The 15914-nt window shown below is 35.5% G+C and overlaps 1 protein-coding gene across 2 annotated transcripts; it reads left to right on the plus strand.

The window, feature by feature from the left end:
* Positions 1–16: 16 nt before the first annotated feature.
* LOC135470076 (ATP-binding cassette sub-family D member 2-like) lies at positions 17–15798 on the plus strand. Of its 2 annotated transcripts, XM_064748815.1 has the most exons (11): positions 17–1075; positions 3243–3423; positions 3964–4088; positions 4644–4794; positions 7049–7143; positions 7359–7504; positions 7872–8017; positions 8429–8440; positions 9727–9811; positions 10698–10823; positions 11476–15798. In XM_064748815.1, exons 1-11 carry the CDS (start codon positions 110–112, stop codon positions 11720–11722), a joined length of 2280 nt encoding a protein of 759 aa, XP_064604885.1. In that variant the 5' UTR covers positions 17–109; the 3' UTR covers positions 11723–15798. The 2 variants fall into 2 exon arrangements, with proteins under 2 accessions (XP_064604885.1, XP_064604886.1); XM_064748816.1 differs by lacking the exon at positions 8429–8440.
* The last annotated feature ends 116 nt before the right edge of the window (positions 15799–15914 follow it).

Below are 15914 nucleotides of genomic sequence, written 5' to 3' on the forward strand. Positions count from 1 at the left end.
CATGCTGTCAAAATGGAGGTTAGCAGCTGAGCAACCCTGTTGTACGCAGTTAAGGCTTGTTATAATTTTTCGAGTTGAATTAGAAATCATTACTAACCAGAGGCTCGTCATGTCAAGTCTACTACAGGCAGCTGCAAATTCCAGACATTCTAAACTCAAACTTGCAGGTGGGGCAGCAATTTTGCTTGTGGCAGCGTACGGAGCACGGAAATGTGGCCCTGGCTTAACAAAAGCTTTGCGACTGGACTTCAATCAATACGCAAGAGACAAAACTAAACAACTGGAAAATAAAGAAAATGGTGATCTTCAAGAAGAAACCGGCGTTCAAAATGGAAAATCTTCAAAGAAATCTATTACAAAAGGAACCCCATCAGTGGACAGAAAGTTTGTGCGTGAAATGAGATACATTCTGAAAATTCTTATACCTGGACTCTGGACAAAGGAATTTGGTATATTGTCAGTTCATACAGCATCCCTTGTCTGTCGAACATTTTTGTCAATTTACGTTGCAACACTTGATGGGAAAATAGTGAAAGCCATTGTACAGAAGGATGCATTAAAGTTCATGTGGCAACTATCCAAATGGCTGTTAATAGCAGTACCTGCTACATTTATTAACAGTTTGATACGCTTCTTGGAAAGTCACTTAGGGTTAGCCTTACGTACACGCTTAGTTAATCATGCCTATAAATTGTATTTCAACAATCAAACATATTACCGTGTAAGCAATCTGGACAGTCGCTTGGCCAATGCCGATCAGTGTTTAACAGAGGACATAACTATGTTTTGCCAGTCACTAGCCCATCTGTATTCTCAGTTGACAAAACCAATGCTGGATGTGGCATTGATGGCTCTTACTCTGTACAAATTGGCAAGCAGTCGTGGAGCAAGTTCTCGAGTTCCAATACTGGTAGCCTCTTGTGTTGTCGCAGTGACTGCTCATATACTGAGGAGAGTATCGCCTAAATTTGGTAAACTGGTCGCAGAAGAAGCAAACAGGAAAGGCTACTTGCGTTATGTACACTCCAGAGTAATAACCAATGCTGAAGAAATTGCCTTCTATGGTGGTCATAAGGTAAAGTGTTGTACTGTGCATTTATTAAAAATTTGCATTCTACCTAATTTAAGACAAATCTTTGGAAACTACAGTACTTCGTTTCTGCTGATTCATAATCACACCAATTAAACCTGATTATTTACAACTCCCATAAGAAACCAGTAAGAATATTATTTGCACATTTATAATAATTACTGCAGTGTTTGTTATACATTGTTATATGTTAAGTTTACATCCATACCATGTACGTTGTATTAGAATCTAGTTACCTATGCATGCATATGACACAGAATGTACTAAATGCTGTATGTAGAATGACTGATAAATCACTTGATAAGATGCAAAATAACCCTTGCAGGGATAATGTTGTTGATGTGTCTGCATTTCGACTGCTACTATCTCTTCCTCTACTCAGTTTCCTCATCTCTGTCCCTTAGTGCATGTAATTCTCTTGGTGAAATTGGCATTGAATGGGCGACATCCAATGGCAATATATTATTAGTGACAGGGTTACTCATTGACAGAATACAAAAATATATGGTATCAGTAAAGCTCATTTTTCTTAGTATGAGAGTTACTGAGACCAGATAATTCCATATCCTGTTACAGATGAACGGTGTAAAACAAATCTGTCATGTGAAAAACCCATTAATTTAACACAACAGGCTAATGTACAGGTGAACAGCATCCGCTTTGTCATTGTGTCACAGTTGAACAAAGGGAAATAACCTAGTCAGCAGACGCATATGGCATTGTTTGCAGTATTATGGAGTATACACAATTCCCACATGACTGTTGATGCCCATTGAAAATGGGAAAATTTTGTCTGATATGGGAAAATGTCTAATGTGGGATAAATTTGCACATGCAATCCATTTTGTTTATTTTACGCCATGTTGCAGAATAGTTTTTATGTCACTCCCAATCTCAAAAGAATTAACAGAAGAGTGATCACAAACACAATCTTATGTCCATGGGAACACATCATATGCCAAAACATTGCTCTTACTTAGCTGTTTGGGCCTTGTCTTGGCCAATGAGGTCATGCTGGAATCCTGCTTTGCAAGCTTAGCTACAGCTCTAAATGAGTAGGTTTGTCAGTTACAAATGCCCATCAAAGTGCTGTAGTGTTTTCTTGACATTATAACTTTATGGGTGACCAGAAAATTAATGGGTTTTTCAGATGACAGATTTGTTTTACACCGTTCATCTGTAACAGGATATGGAATTATCTGGTCTCAGTAACCCTCATATTAAGAAAAATGAGCTTTACTGATACCATATATTTTTGTATTCTGTCACCAGACATGAAACTGACATAGAATTCTGAAAGGGAAATAACTCTGTTATCAATCTGTCTATAGATCCAAATTTTTGAGAGCTGCAGGAGAGCTGCAGTTTGTAGTTATTGTTAATAACCTAATTGATCATCTTAGAAAGTGAAGATCAAGTTACAGGATTAGTGAGTTATGATAGATAACCGGATACATGTATTATCTTGTGCAGATCTTGCTAGAGGGTTAACAGAACTGTAGTTTTCTGGTTTTCCTAAGACTAGTGGGGCCTCCATGGCTCAGTTGGTTAGTGCGCTAGCGCAGCGTAATGACCCAGGAGTCTCTCACCAATGCGGTCGCTGTGAGTTCAAGTCCAGCTCATGCTGACTTCCTCTCCGGCTGTACGTAGGAAGGTTTGTCAGCAACCTGCGGATGGTTGTGGGTTTTCTCCCCGGGCTGTGCCCGGTTTCCACACACCATAATGCTGGCCGCCATCGTATGAGTGAAATATTCTTGAGTATGGCGTAAAACACCAATCAAATACATAAATCAAAGACTAGTATGTTGTTTTTAATATCTTGTAAGTTGTTAATTACATCAATCTGACACTTTTTCAAATGTATATATGACTATAAATTTATGACTGAATTTGTATTTAAATAGGAGGGATATTTATTTTCTTTCTTTTTTTTTTTTTAATGAACCTACAACTTTTCCTATCTGTGTATAGCCATGTTAATATTCTGATTGATTTTTTTTATGTGGAACAGTAACTCCAGCACTGTTGAAGGGACAGATATGTTATGAGCTACATTTATGATTCTGAGACTCTGAACTCATGACTTTGTAAGGTTACATATTTGAGTTATTATATGATGTTTGACAGATTTTTGTTTATTGTTTGAATGTAGGTTGAGCTTAGTTTGCTAGAGAAGAGTTATGCTGCTTTGGCAAAACAGATGGACCTTATCTTCTACAAGCGTTTGTGGTACATTATGCTGGAACAGTTCCTCATGAAATATGTTTGGAGTTCTAGTGGAATGGTCATGGTAGCTTTCCCCATTATCACCACTGCTCAGCTTAAAGCTGATGGTGAGAATGTGATCATTTTAATTTTGGAAAAGAAAAAAATTAGCTTTTTTTCTCTGTTTTAACCATTATAATTTATTACATTCATATGAAATACATACTTATAAATAAATTATGAGTTAATTAAATAAAGTAATAAGTAATGACCATTTAATTTCCATCCTCATTATAGGTTTACATTATTATTTTATAACATGTATTTTTTATCAGTTTGTAAAGTAGGCATTGAGATAAACTGCTGGGCCTGGTTAATACCAGATTTAACTTTACGTCAAGTCTTTATTTTTGTACTTATCCCCAAAATATTTGTGTAAAAGTATGTTAAACAAAAACTAAATCTGGAACAAACTGTGTTTGGTCTATGTACAACTGTATTGGTTGCTAGGTATTGATAAAAACATAAATATATAATGTGAATTAATATCGGTATTAGCTAATACACGTTTGAACAACTGGACCCAGTATCATTGCACATAAGCAATTCTTTAACACATTTTTTTCTGCCTGGCTATTTTTCTCATGCTTTTGTATTTGCCTTTAAAGGTTCATTCGCTGATGATGATCCTGATGGCGGTGTAAGTGACAGAACTCAGTCCTTTACCACTGCCCGAAACCTACTCATCTCAGCGGCAGATGCTATAGAACGCATGATGTCATCATACAAAGAGGTATATATACATTTAGTCAGTTATTATTGTGAATGATCACTATGATTGAACTTCATACAATGTACTGAAAGATTTTTTGGACCAATATAATGATTAGAAATGTGTTGAATTGCATACATTAAAAGTCAGTAGATTCTCTTCGTGTTTATTAAGTATTTTGTAAAGTATATCAGTATGATTTAGTTATCGATAGTAGTTCCATGTTTCATAATATAACTGATTATACAGGATCATTTGCTTATAACATCACTGGATTCTTTGAGCACAACCAGTTTGTAGGCCATGTTTGGTTTAGAGTGGGGTTACAGAGCATTTTATAAATCATCAATGTGTATCAAAATGATCTGACTAGCTGGAACCACCCGTTAAAATGCTACATCAATGAATTGGAAAAACTTGACATTTGCTGATGCTGCTATTTTATCTATTAAGTTATTATGTCAACAAACAAGTTTAAATATCTTTGGTATAGGGCAATCAGTGGTGGCCAAAATTAAATCAAGCAGACTTGCTGTTGTTCAGTGTTATGTGATGTGTACATGGGTTTGGCCGCAGGTGACAGAATTGGCCGGGTATACGTCTCGGGTATATGAGATGCTAGAAGTTTTTGATGATGTTGGACATGGGAGGTACAAGAGGCAGACAGTTACATCTCAGAAACCAGGCAAACATCATGAAAGGATCACAGGACCATTAGAAATGAAAGGTGGGCGACAGCGTTTTGATTCCAGAAATAGGCCATTATATTTGCTTCAGTAATAGCCTGTTCAGTTTGATCAACTGCTTGTATGTTGTTTTGTATTGCTAATTTGAGATTTCCAAACTGGAGCCTAGGAAAATTAGTGGACTGAAACACAGGGCTCAAAATTAGCACTGGTTCTGTTGGTCCGACGGGCCAGGAGAAAATAAAAACTTCTCAGGGAAAATTCTTTATTTTTTATAGAAACAAGGTTGTAGAAGTTATTGGACTGTCAAAAATTTGAAAGAAGCATTCTACATGACTGCAAACATCGGCATCGAACCTTTGAAGCATCATAGACTCCTGACATGCCATTGCTTCACTACAATGCTGAAATCCATACTATGACTTGTATGTGTTGTCAGAAATTTGCATCCACTGAAAATGAGAAACAATATTCATTCATAGTTGGCTGTTCCAAGTTGATTCTGTACTGTCCCATGTAAAATGAGAACAGCACAAATATTTTTATGTCAGGACCAATAAACTTGCAGCGGACACGTAGAACTCAGAGATTACTGGTCCGAGTGCCCAATTCAACTTTTGGCTTGAATTCAAACACTGTTAACAGGAACTGCTGCCATCTGTATGACTCATCAAATTATCATTGTCTGGGTCCCATATGTAAACATTAGTATTATGAAGTCAGCAGTGTCACTGTGAGTAAATGAAATATGGCCATCCAATGTGTGTTCTTCCATGTTATGAAAGCAAGTGCCGTCATCATCATCATCATACATGCTGAATTTCTGACACTGAAAAGTCTCTCAAAACAATGAGGAAATACTACCTCAAGTCAGATTTGAACTCATAACATAAGTCTTGTGTGCCTTTGTGAATAAAGTTATTCACTGCATGTAAATGGATTAACAAGCAAGCATTGAGACTGGACACCCTGATTTATGACTTTGAATCGTACTCAAGCCAGTATTTTCTCTGCTGTCCAGATAACTGCAGTGTCGGAAATTGATAACCTCGGTTTTATTTTTCTGTAGAGTAGATAGAATTATTGAAATTCTTGTTTTGTTTTTAGTTTTCACATATGTAGGATGTAGAATGTGCATACAAATGACAGTGACATGCTGGGGTGTATTCTTTAATTTGTGTGATTTGGCCGCTTATATGTACCATAAATATATTGTCCTGACTGAAGTTAGGGTGAGATTTAGTAAAGCTTACATGTACATGTAGTTTGTAGGCTTCAGATAAGTGCAATAAGCTTGCTATCAGCTAATCGGTTACTTTACCAGTAAACCGCCCACTTGTGCTAACACGTCATGTTCTATAAATATAATATGATTTGATGGACAATGTACACTTCAGTATCAAGATAGCTGTGTCTATTACTTTAACCTGCATGTCAAAAATTACATGTATGCTTCAGAAAAACTATGACAAAAATGTGATTATTTTTAGTAGACTCTGTACAGTAGTGTACAGAGATACAACCGTCATATTTTCTGTGTTTGCTCCTAATATGAATTGCTGGATGCATTGGTATGATATTGAAGTGCTGTTATCAAACTTTGTTGACCGTATGTTCAGAGAAATAGTATTAATGAACGACATGTAGCAAGCTATCAACACTGATAAGCATGATTACATATGGCTCAATGCAATTTTCATATCCTGCCACTTCCCATCTGAATTTATCTAAATGCACAGGTTGGATGTACATGGACAAAGCATGTGACTAAATGGTCTGTCTAATTATGACCTTTCAAACTGTAATGATTTATCCATAACTATAGTTTGATGAATGCTTACCTCTGAGGAATGTAGAACAGGTGACTGGGACAAACTGGAGGCTGCAAGCCATTCTGATGGAATCCTGGTTGCCAGGGTTTGAATTGAAATATCTAAATGTGCAAAAAAATTACAAAAATTATTTTGACTTGACAGAATCGTGTTCTTCTTGTGAGGCTTAGTTGTCCACCTTTCCCAGCCGTATCCTTTATTTTGCCAGTTTGTCCAGATCATTGTGTAATTGTGCAAGCCAAGCGTCTCATCACCTATGTGTATTTAATATTGGTATCCTTGAATTCTGAGAACATTTTTCTCTCTTGTAGTTTAGTTGTCCTGTAGTACATGTAGTTTAGTTGCTATTTGTTACATTGATGTTAAAGTAAAAGTTATTTTTCCAGTGAGATTGGACTGTGAAAAGGGGACAGTCATACTTTCAATTTAAAAAATATCAGCATTGTTTAATTCCTTTTTTCAGGCACAGTTGTGGACACAGACTCAACCATTCTAATTGAAGAAGTCCCCATCATTACACCAAATGGAGATGTTATTGTTCCAAGTCTCTCGTTGAAGGTAGTCTTCTTTTTTCTTGATTTACCTTCAGTGTTACATCTAGGTATGTTAGGAGGAGGTGTAAGGTAGGATTAGATAACAGCCAATGAATTTCTTGATTGCCAAGAAAGTGACCAGAAAGTGTAAATTAATTCTTTCACCCAGAATTTGCTGACATTATATAAAATGGTAAGTTCATAACTTATTTGCCTTTATCACTGTTTTCTATTTCACAGATAGAGCCCGGTACACACATCCTCATTACAGGCCCTAATGGCTGTGGCAAATCTTCTCTCTTTCGTATCCTAAATGGTCTTTGGCCTGTCTACAAGGGCAAGCTTCACAAACCTCGCCCCAGTCACCTGTTCTACATTCCTCAGAGGTAAGCATTCATCAAACTATAGTTATGGGTAAATCATTACAGTTACATATTCATGATTATAATCTGAGACAAAGTTGAAACACGGTTATGATTTTCAGATTTTCAGTTCCTTCATGCAACAGTATTGGAGTTTTTTGTTAAGTTTATACAAAAGATGAATTGATTTACTATGTACATCATTTAGTTTGATAAATTTACCTAAACAGTATGTAAAGTCTCAGGTTTACAGCATTCTTAGTAAGGTTTTCCAACCATGATAGATGTTAGACATTTACCACTTGGTATGCTGGGATGTCATGTTGTTGTATAATATTGGCTAAAGGAAAAGATTAAGCTACATTCCAAAAATCGTTTTTTTTTTTTCCAGGCCTTACATGTCAATAGGCTCCCTCCGTGACCAGGTAATCTACCCAGATACTGCTGAAGATATGAAAGCAAAGAACTTTTGTGACAAAGATCTACAGAACATTTTAGCCACTGTTCACCTGCAGCACATTATAGACAGAGAAGGAGGTAAGAGCAGCAAGTCATGGCATCACTAAAATCTTTTGAGATTTGCCATTCCTTTGGCAATCCTGAAATTCCAAAGTGTTTTATGCTAGGGGTGATGGTTGAATTGGAATCAGTTAATACATGTGCTTTCAGTGTTTCTAAACTTTCAAAAACCCAACTTCCACAGTCCATATTTGGATAAATTTGTGTTGTTTAGGGAATATTTCCACATTTTGTGAAAGGAGAGATTTTTGAACTGGTTAATAATTTCTAGATAATGGTACTATTTAAAGCAGTGTGAGAATTATTGAAGTTACCCAGTATTTCATCAATCACTTATGGCATTAGTTTTCACTAACAGTTTTAAGACTAAAGATACACTTTAGTTACCTACATAACTAACCATTCTTTTTGCGTTTTGTCTTTGTTAAGATCCGGGGAATGGTAATTTATTTTTTCATAAGATTATTATTTATTTGTGATTTCTGCACATATTTTTAGTTTCCTGTTCTGCCTTTGTTACATTTAGTCTTACATGTATGTTACATGTTGTTTATGGTCTCTGTATTAATAGAATTTAATGGAGAACAAGTTTGCACCCTACTTGTTATGTCATCTGTCCATCCTATAGGTAGTTTGAACATGAGTAGTTCCAACTTTCGCCAGAGAATATTGTAGTTCTGAACATCTGTCTTAAGACCTGTTTCATATATCTTGGTAATGGTTCGTGATCTATCTATGCTAAAGTGGTGGAAATAAAAATTGTCAGTTAGTCAAACAATATTTCACTGACCTTTGACCTACTTTCTCTGGTCAGGATTCATGTTTGACTTGCTGATAGTAGTTCTCTTGAACTACTGAACCATATTCAGTGTACTTGTATTCAGTGATGAGTCCCCAAACAAGTGTTAGAGTCAGCACAAGTGACCTATGAGCTATTTTCTTGGGCCAAAGTTCATATTGCCTTGTAGTGTTTTGTCTATTATAATTACTGGCCCATATTGAATGAAACTTCATACCAGGATTCATCTACATGTACATGATTAGATTGCGACCAGAAAGAGTGACCTTGTCAATGCAGTAAGATTTCATACTTGGATTCACTGTTACTTATGTATCTCCACACTTAATCAGATTGGGGTCATTGCAAATGAGCTTTGATATGCTGTTGCCGGTCATGAGTTCATATTTGGATATTTATGATGTAGTCACATACATGTGCAATGTATTTTGCAATATGTATTGTTTTACTATTTTTGTTCAAGCTGTGTCCACGGGTCATTGTGTTGTTGCATTGGCATTTGCATTTGCAAACTTGGGAATGCATTTTGCTTTAGTTACTTTGCTCTTTGTGTCTTTGACTGTATTAAAAAGGTGACTATGCTTTGTTAACTAGGATACTATCTCAGAAACAATTAATAGTGATCTCCAAATGAATAATGTACAATTTATTTTTATATTAGTGCTTAGTTATTTGTACATTTACTGCATTAGTGGAACGAAAGTCTCAAGAAAAATAAGCTTGAAGAGCATGAATTCTTTTTCCTTAATGTTTTTGTCTGACTGTTGAACTAACAGATGTACTTGTAGGTGACGAGAAAAAAAATACCAAAGTCTAAACTTTAGTAAAATTCATTTCATTTATTACTATCAATGTCTTCTAATAAACTACCTGTACTTATACTTCAGAAGATTAAATCTAATAAGCATACGTACTGTTCTTGCTTTAGGCTGGAATGCTGTTAGGGATTGGAAGGACGTCTTGTCTGGTGGCGAGAAACAACGCATGGGCATGGCACGACTGTTCTATCATAGGTAAACTAGAGAAAACTTCATGAATCATGTTTCTATCAATTTAGGATTGACACATTTCTGTGATGGTTTTTTCAGTGTGATGACTGTCACCTGCTAGTTTGTATAGAAAATTGGCTTTCACAAGCAGGTTCTAAGCAGCATAGTAACACATAATTCTCTGTTGTTCAATTACAGTGCTTGTGAACTACCTATTTGCTTTATTTGATTGGTGTTTTAAGCTGTACTCAAGAATATTTCACTTATACGACAAAAGCCAAGGGGAAACCCACAACCATCCACAGGTTGCTGGCAGACCATTCCACACACAGCCAGAGAGGAAGCCCTATTTGTTTTAAGAGCTCCACTGCACAGAAATAGTGACATATTACATAAACAAACAGAAACTGCATGCAATGTTTAAAATTATGTATATGGGTCTTAATGTGATCAATGATAACTGGGGTGTTATTTTAATTGCATGTTTTTTCAAAAGTATTTCCATTATGAAGGCTATTTGCATGGGAATCAATAACTGATTAATTTGTGGTGTTTGTATACTTGTACATGTAAGTTGTCCATTCCAGTTTGTCTAAAATGTGTCAAGTATCTAAAAGACAATAAACCCATTTGTTTGGAAATGTTTAAAAAATATGGTGAGTATTTCTGTCAGCAATTGTAGTGTTATAGTAAAACAATTCATATGTTTGGACTGAACTGAATTCTTTCTTGGCCTTTCTATGAATGTATCAAGATTGATCACACACTTACTTGAAAGCAAAGTAGTTATTTTAATTATGAATACATGTGAATTCAAAGTCTTCTGCTACTTTTAAACATGGCCTTTTAGAAATAGTGTTTCTCAGTTAACCTAGAGTCCATTTGTTTGAAATATGTTTCTTTCTTACAGGCCACAGTTTGCACTATTGGATGAGTGTACGAGTGCTGTATCTATAGATGCTGAAAGCAGCATTTATCAGGCTGCTAAAGATGCTGGTGTGACATTGTTGACCATCACACATCGGCCATCTCTGTGGTATGTAATCTTTCTCCTAATTATCTGAAATTTTGCTTTGTTTTTTTTCCGTTTCATGTATAATAATCAGTTTCACGGTACTGAGGCTGTAGGGAACTTGATGGGGTACGTACACATAACTTCATATATAAAAGACTCAGTTGGTTAGCGCGCTAGTGCAGCGTAATGACCCAGGAGTCTCTCACCAATGCGGTCGCTGTGAGTTCAAGTCCAGCTCATGCTGGCTTCCTTTCTGGCCGTACGTGAGAAGGTTTGTCAGCAACCTGCGGATAGCCGTGGGTTTCCACCCACCATAATGCTGGCAGCCATCGTATAAGTGAAATGTTCTTGAGTATGGTGTAAAACACAAATCAAATCAAATGAAAAATCATATATAAAAGAATCTTTTGGAGTGCTCTGTAACTGTCGGATTGAGAAAACATGCAAGTGGTACTTATCATTGGTGGTTAGAATTAATATCTGTACTTTGTCAGTTTGTCCTTTATTGTGGAAACCCGCTGATGGCCGTGGGTTTCCCCTGGGCTCTGCCTGGTTTCCTCCCATTATGATGCTAGCAGCTGTCGTGTAAGTGCAGTATTCTTCAGTATGGCGTAAAACACCAATCAAATAAGTTTATTCTGGAATAATATGACAGTTTGTCTGTTTGTTATAGGAAGTTCCATTCCCACCTGCTACAGTTTGATGGTGAAGGAGGTTGGCGTATGGAACAACTTGACACAACAAAAAGGCTGACATTGGAAGAGGAAAAACACAAGTTGGAGACACAGTTGGCTGGAGTTCCAGAGATGAGTCAAAGGCTGAGAGAACTCTGTTCTATATTGGGAGAAGATTCAGTCCTACTCAGCAAGGATGGGTTTATTGCAGACTCCCTAGAAACCAAAAAATGTCAAGAAATATAATGGGTAGGCATAGATTTATGGCTATGATGGATTGTGTCAGGATTCTGTCCTACGTAGCAAAGATGAGATTTGTTACAGAACCCCATAAATTGAAAAGTGATGAGAAAAATATAGGGTAAATATAGATTTATGGCAATGATGGTTTGTGGTACAATTTAGCTGTACTGAACAAAGATGAATTTGTTACTGACTCCCCAGAAACTGAAAACTGTTAAGAAATCAAATGGATAGTTATAGATGATGGTTTGTGGGAGGATTCAGTCTCACTCGGCATAGGTGTGTTTTGATGCACATCCCAGGAATTCAAAAGTATTATGAAATCAGTGGGTACACATGAATTTATGGCTGTGACGGTTTGTGGGAGGATTCAGTCCCACTCAGCAAAGATGTGTTTTGTTACACAAACTGAAAAGTATTACAAAATCAATGGGTAGACATGGATTTAGGGCTAAGATGGCTTTTAACATGTCTACAAGTATTCAGGGAATGCAGAACACTTTTCTTTTTTTAAAAACGCTAATGTAAGTTTAACATCTTGTATTATAAATCTTAAAATCATCACATCTTTGAAGTTCAGCCAACTTTATAAACTTTGTATTATGTGATATGTATGTTGTAATATATGTTTTTTTTTCTGTACAAAATGTGTAGATATGACAAGTAAAGAAAGTGACATTTTTAAGCACTTTTTGAAAGGAGTGTTGATTGTGTTAATACTTTGCATGTTTGTAAGTATGGTAAAATTCAACACTCCTACAATGGCTTCTTTTGGCTGTCAAAATTTCAGTAGCACCATAAAAGTTGCATATACTTTAATACCAACAATGGATTCTGATGAATTCATATTCTTCTACTTTGGCTTAGGAACAAGGAACATTGTACTTTTACTATACACATGTATTAGTACTGTTTCTTAGTGAGCTACAGGTTTACAACAAATGTATTTATTGGAAACATCACTTGTGCCACTATTTTCTGTTTTGCCCTAATTCTTCTCAAATTTGGGACAGATATTAGTAGTGTTGAAAGTAATAGCATTTCTTCACCAGCCTTTTGGAAAAGTAAAGATATGAGTATGTTGTTCATTACATGGTCTAACCATGCATATATATTAGCTAAAATGAACATGCCAGGTGTTCCCAGAATTGCAAGAAATGGGGTATTTGAGGTTTGTGGTGCAAGCAGTAACATGGTACATATATGTGTGGCATGTGATAAGTCTGTTACAGTCCTATGTAGCACTGACACATTGAGATAAGCTGATAATTAGAACGCCAGTGACCCAGATAAAATAATGTCACTTTTCACTTGTAGTCTAGCCGTATGCAAGTGGTAGGAAACCTGATAGCCTTATTAAACAACCACTGATATCCCACTTTGACCTGATCTTTGGTCTAAACTGATTATTCTATATTCCATGATATTATTACTCATCATTGTTTCTCATAGTGCCATGACCAATATATACATCTGGTCACAGTGTACATAGTAACCTACCAGAAAGCATTTGCACTTAATATAATATAAATTGCAGTTTCTCTAGCATTTTACATTTGTAAACATGTTGGCCTACATATTTCATATTCATATTTCTATTCAGGGGTTGCTCACTATATCTGAAATTTAACAACCAGTTCTCAGAAAGTTGGAAATTTTTGCTATTGCCAGTATTAGGGCTGAAGCTTTGTAAATCCTCAAAATGATAGATTTTATGTGATTTTCAAATGTTTGCATAATGTTTGATAACTGGAAATATTATTTTGAGGGTTTGTCTAATCTAGAAAATACATTGAACATCATGTAAATAATAGCCTTTGTAATATTATGGTAAGTTTTAAAAGTAGAAATACCCAAACTGTCTGACAAACTGAGAAAGAGAATGGCTATGATCACAAGATTGATGTGTAAATAGATCTGTTCAAAATAACTTGACAACATGTATGATTCAATATTTGCTTTGACAACCGTCGTACATACATTACTACATAAATTTTTGTATATGAAAGGTTATACTTGCACAACAATGTACTTAATCATTTTGAAATTTCCCTTTGACATCGAATTAACAAATCGTATGAATGTGAACAGATTGTTAAAAGTATTCTTCGAGCAAATGGTTAGGGGACCAATTAATTTTTTTCTTCGTAGACATCTTATTGACATAACGTTGATCTCCTGTCATCATGTTTGTAATTATTCACTAATTCTAGTCTATCACAGTGATATAATACTGAAAAACTGGAATATGTCCTTGTAGTTATTGTGCGTCTTGACGTGCAAGACATTCTTCAATTTATGGTAATCTCATTACATTTATGCCACAAGAAAGTCACTTTCATGTGGTTGTAAGTAAGCCACTGTAATATACGATAAAAGCACAACATTTTGTGCAAGAAACTGAAATATGAACTGTTTGTGTCCATTTACGTCTACACAACAGACAATATTGCAAGAAAAAAAATAGAAAGAAGGACATTTTATACTTATGACTGTACATGTAATTATGACATATAATACTTTATATGTACAATATGTATAATACTTGTCTTATGTTGGATGAAACAGTCAACACATGTTTCTGAGGTAGAAGTGCGCAAAAGAAATACAGTTAATGTAATGCTCTGTATGAGGTTTCTGGTCACAATTTAAAATGTTAAGAAGTGTTACATGTACATAAGCTTAAGTATATTTGTTTACAGATTTTTCTCATTTATTGCTTCAAAACATATGGTGATGTTAATAAATTTGCCCCTAAGTTAGATATTTTGTTCCTCTTTGTGTGATGTCCCAATTTCTGTGATTGTTTAATTCTGTACTACTGATACTTGCTGACAGTGATTGGTGCCGAAGACAGTTCAGTAGAAACTGCCTGCCTCTATAACAATTTTCAGAACTGTAGTTTTACTTGGTATGCAAATACAGAAATGACTGTGATCTTTACATTACATGGTGTTCCTTGGTGACAATTCTACTGAAATAAGAATGAAGTGTGGAATGAGTGACTTACCACTGATAAAAAAAGATAAGCAACGTGCTATGTGTGTTAATTTCTCATGGGTACAGAAAAACCAATGTACATGTAGCTGATATACGAATTTGCTACACCTTTTTATATTGACTGCCATGTAAGAAGACAAAATGTAGTTAATAAAATGCCGTACACCCAAGATGGCCACCACATAAACACTTGTGATACAATTTGTTTGAAAGGTTTTTTTAATTAAATCCAATGTTTCCCAATACTTACAATAGATACAACCAATAATTGCTGTAGATTGGATCAGGTAGATAAGAGCGGAGTTGTATTGGTTTGTGTGTGGTAATGACAAATTTAGGTCATGGATTTGTCCTTTTCAGAAGGTTTTGTGCTAATCAGTTGTCATAGGTATATGTACGTTTTCAGTGATGTAAATTAATAAAGTTCTCCACACAGTATTGTTTTGTAACATTTCTCAATGCAAAAAATGCCCTATAAAAACTCTTAAATTTGCTGTGATCTAAATCATGTTTATGGAACAGGAAGGCTATATGTAATATGTTCAATTGTACACTGGTTAACAAAAAGAATGCTTTTGTGTCAGTGTTTGTTTTACTTCCAAACTGGTATGGATGTGACTAGCTCTCCGTTTTGGATATTTTCTTACAACTGTTGGGTAAGTATTTAACCTCTACAGAATGCCATGTTTTTTTGTATAGAATGCATGAAGAAGAAAAAAATAGAACTAATCCGATCAATTATATCACCTGTGGTGTCTGAAAGGCACTGTAGTGACATCAATTTACCTCATTCTACCCTTGAATTGTTCAACAGTTTGGTCATGTATTAGACTTGCAGGTAATTTGTGGAATTTTTTATGATGATACAGACATAGATTTGTTTTTTGTATCTGATGGCAAGGATGCAGACTCTGTTGTAGAATTATTTGTTGTGTACATATAACCTGCATGTACACATGTATGTGATTTGACTGCTTTCAATGACTTCAAAAATGCACCTGCACATGTATGCCCTGTTGTATATGCAATTATTAAAGTTCATGCGTCATTTAAAGTGTCTCCAATAAAGCGACTTCTTTGCCAGATAAATATGATAGTTATAATTTTGTGTGTTTACCCCTGCGCCTTTATGGTATATAGGGCCTATGGAACGTACAGTAAGCCATGAAACACTTTGACCCTATGTGTATGATGG

Source organism: Liolophura sinensis, chromosome 7, assembly GCF_032854445.1.
Source record: "Liolophura sinensis isolate JHLJ2023 chromosome 7, CUHK_Ljap_v2, whole genome shotgun sequence".
Taxonomy (NCBI): domain Eukaryota; kingdom Metazoa; phylum Mollusca; class Polyplacophora; order Chitonida; family Chitonidae; genus Liolophura; species Liolophura sinensis.

Bases quoted from the DNA above. Each gene is read 5' to 3' on its own strand.
- LOC135470076 (XM_064748815.1), top strand. From the start codon at position 110: ATGTCAAGTCTACTACAGGCAGCTGCAAATTCCAGACATTCTAAACTC. The intron at 7,144-7,358 runs GTAGTCTTCTTT...TCTATTTCACAG, and splicing joins TTCCAAGTCTCTCGTTGAAG to ATAGAGCCCGGTACACACAT. The intron at 9,812-10,697 runs GTAAACTAGAGA...TCTTTCTTACAG, and splicing joins GCACGACTGTTCTATCATAG to GCCACAGTTTGCACTATTGG.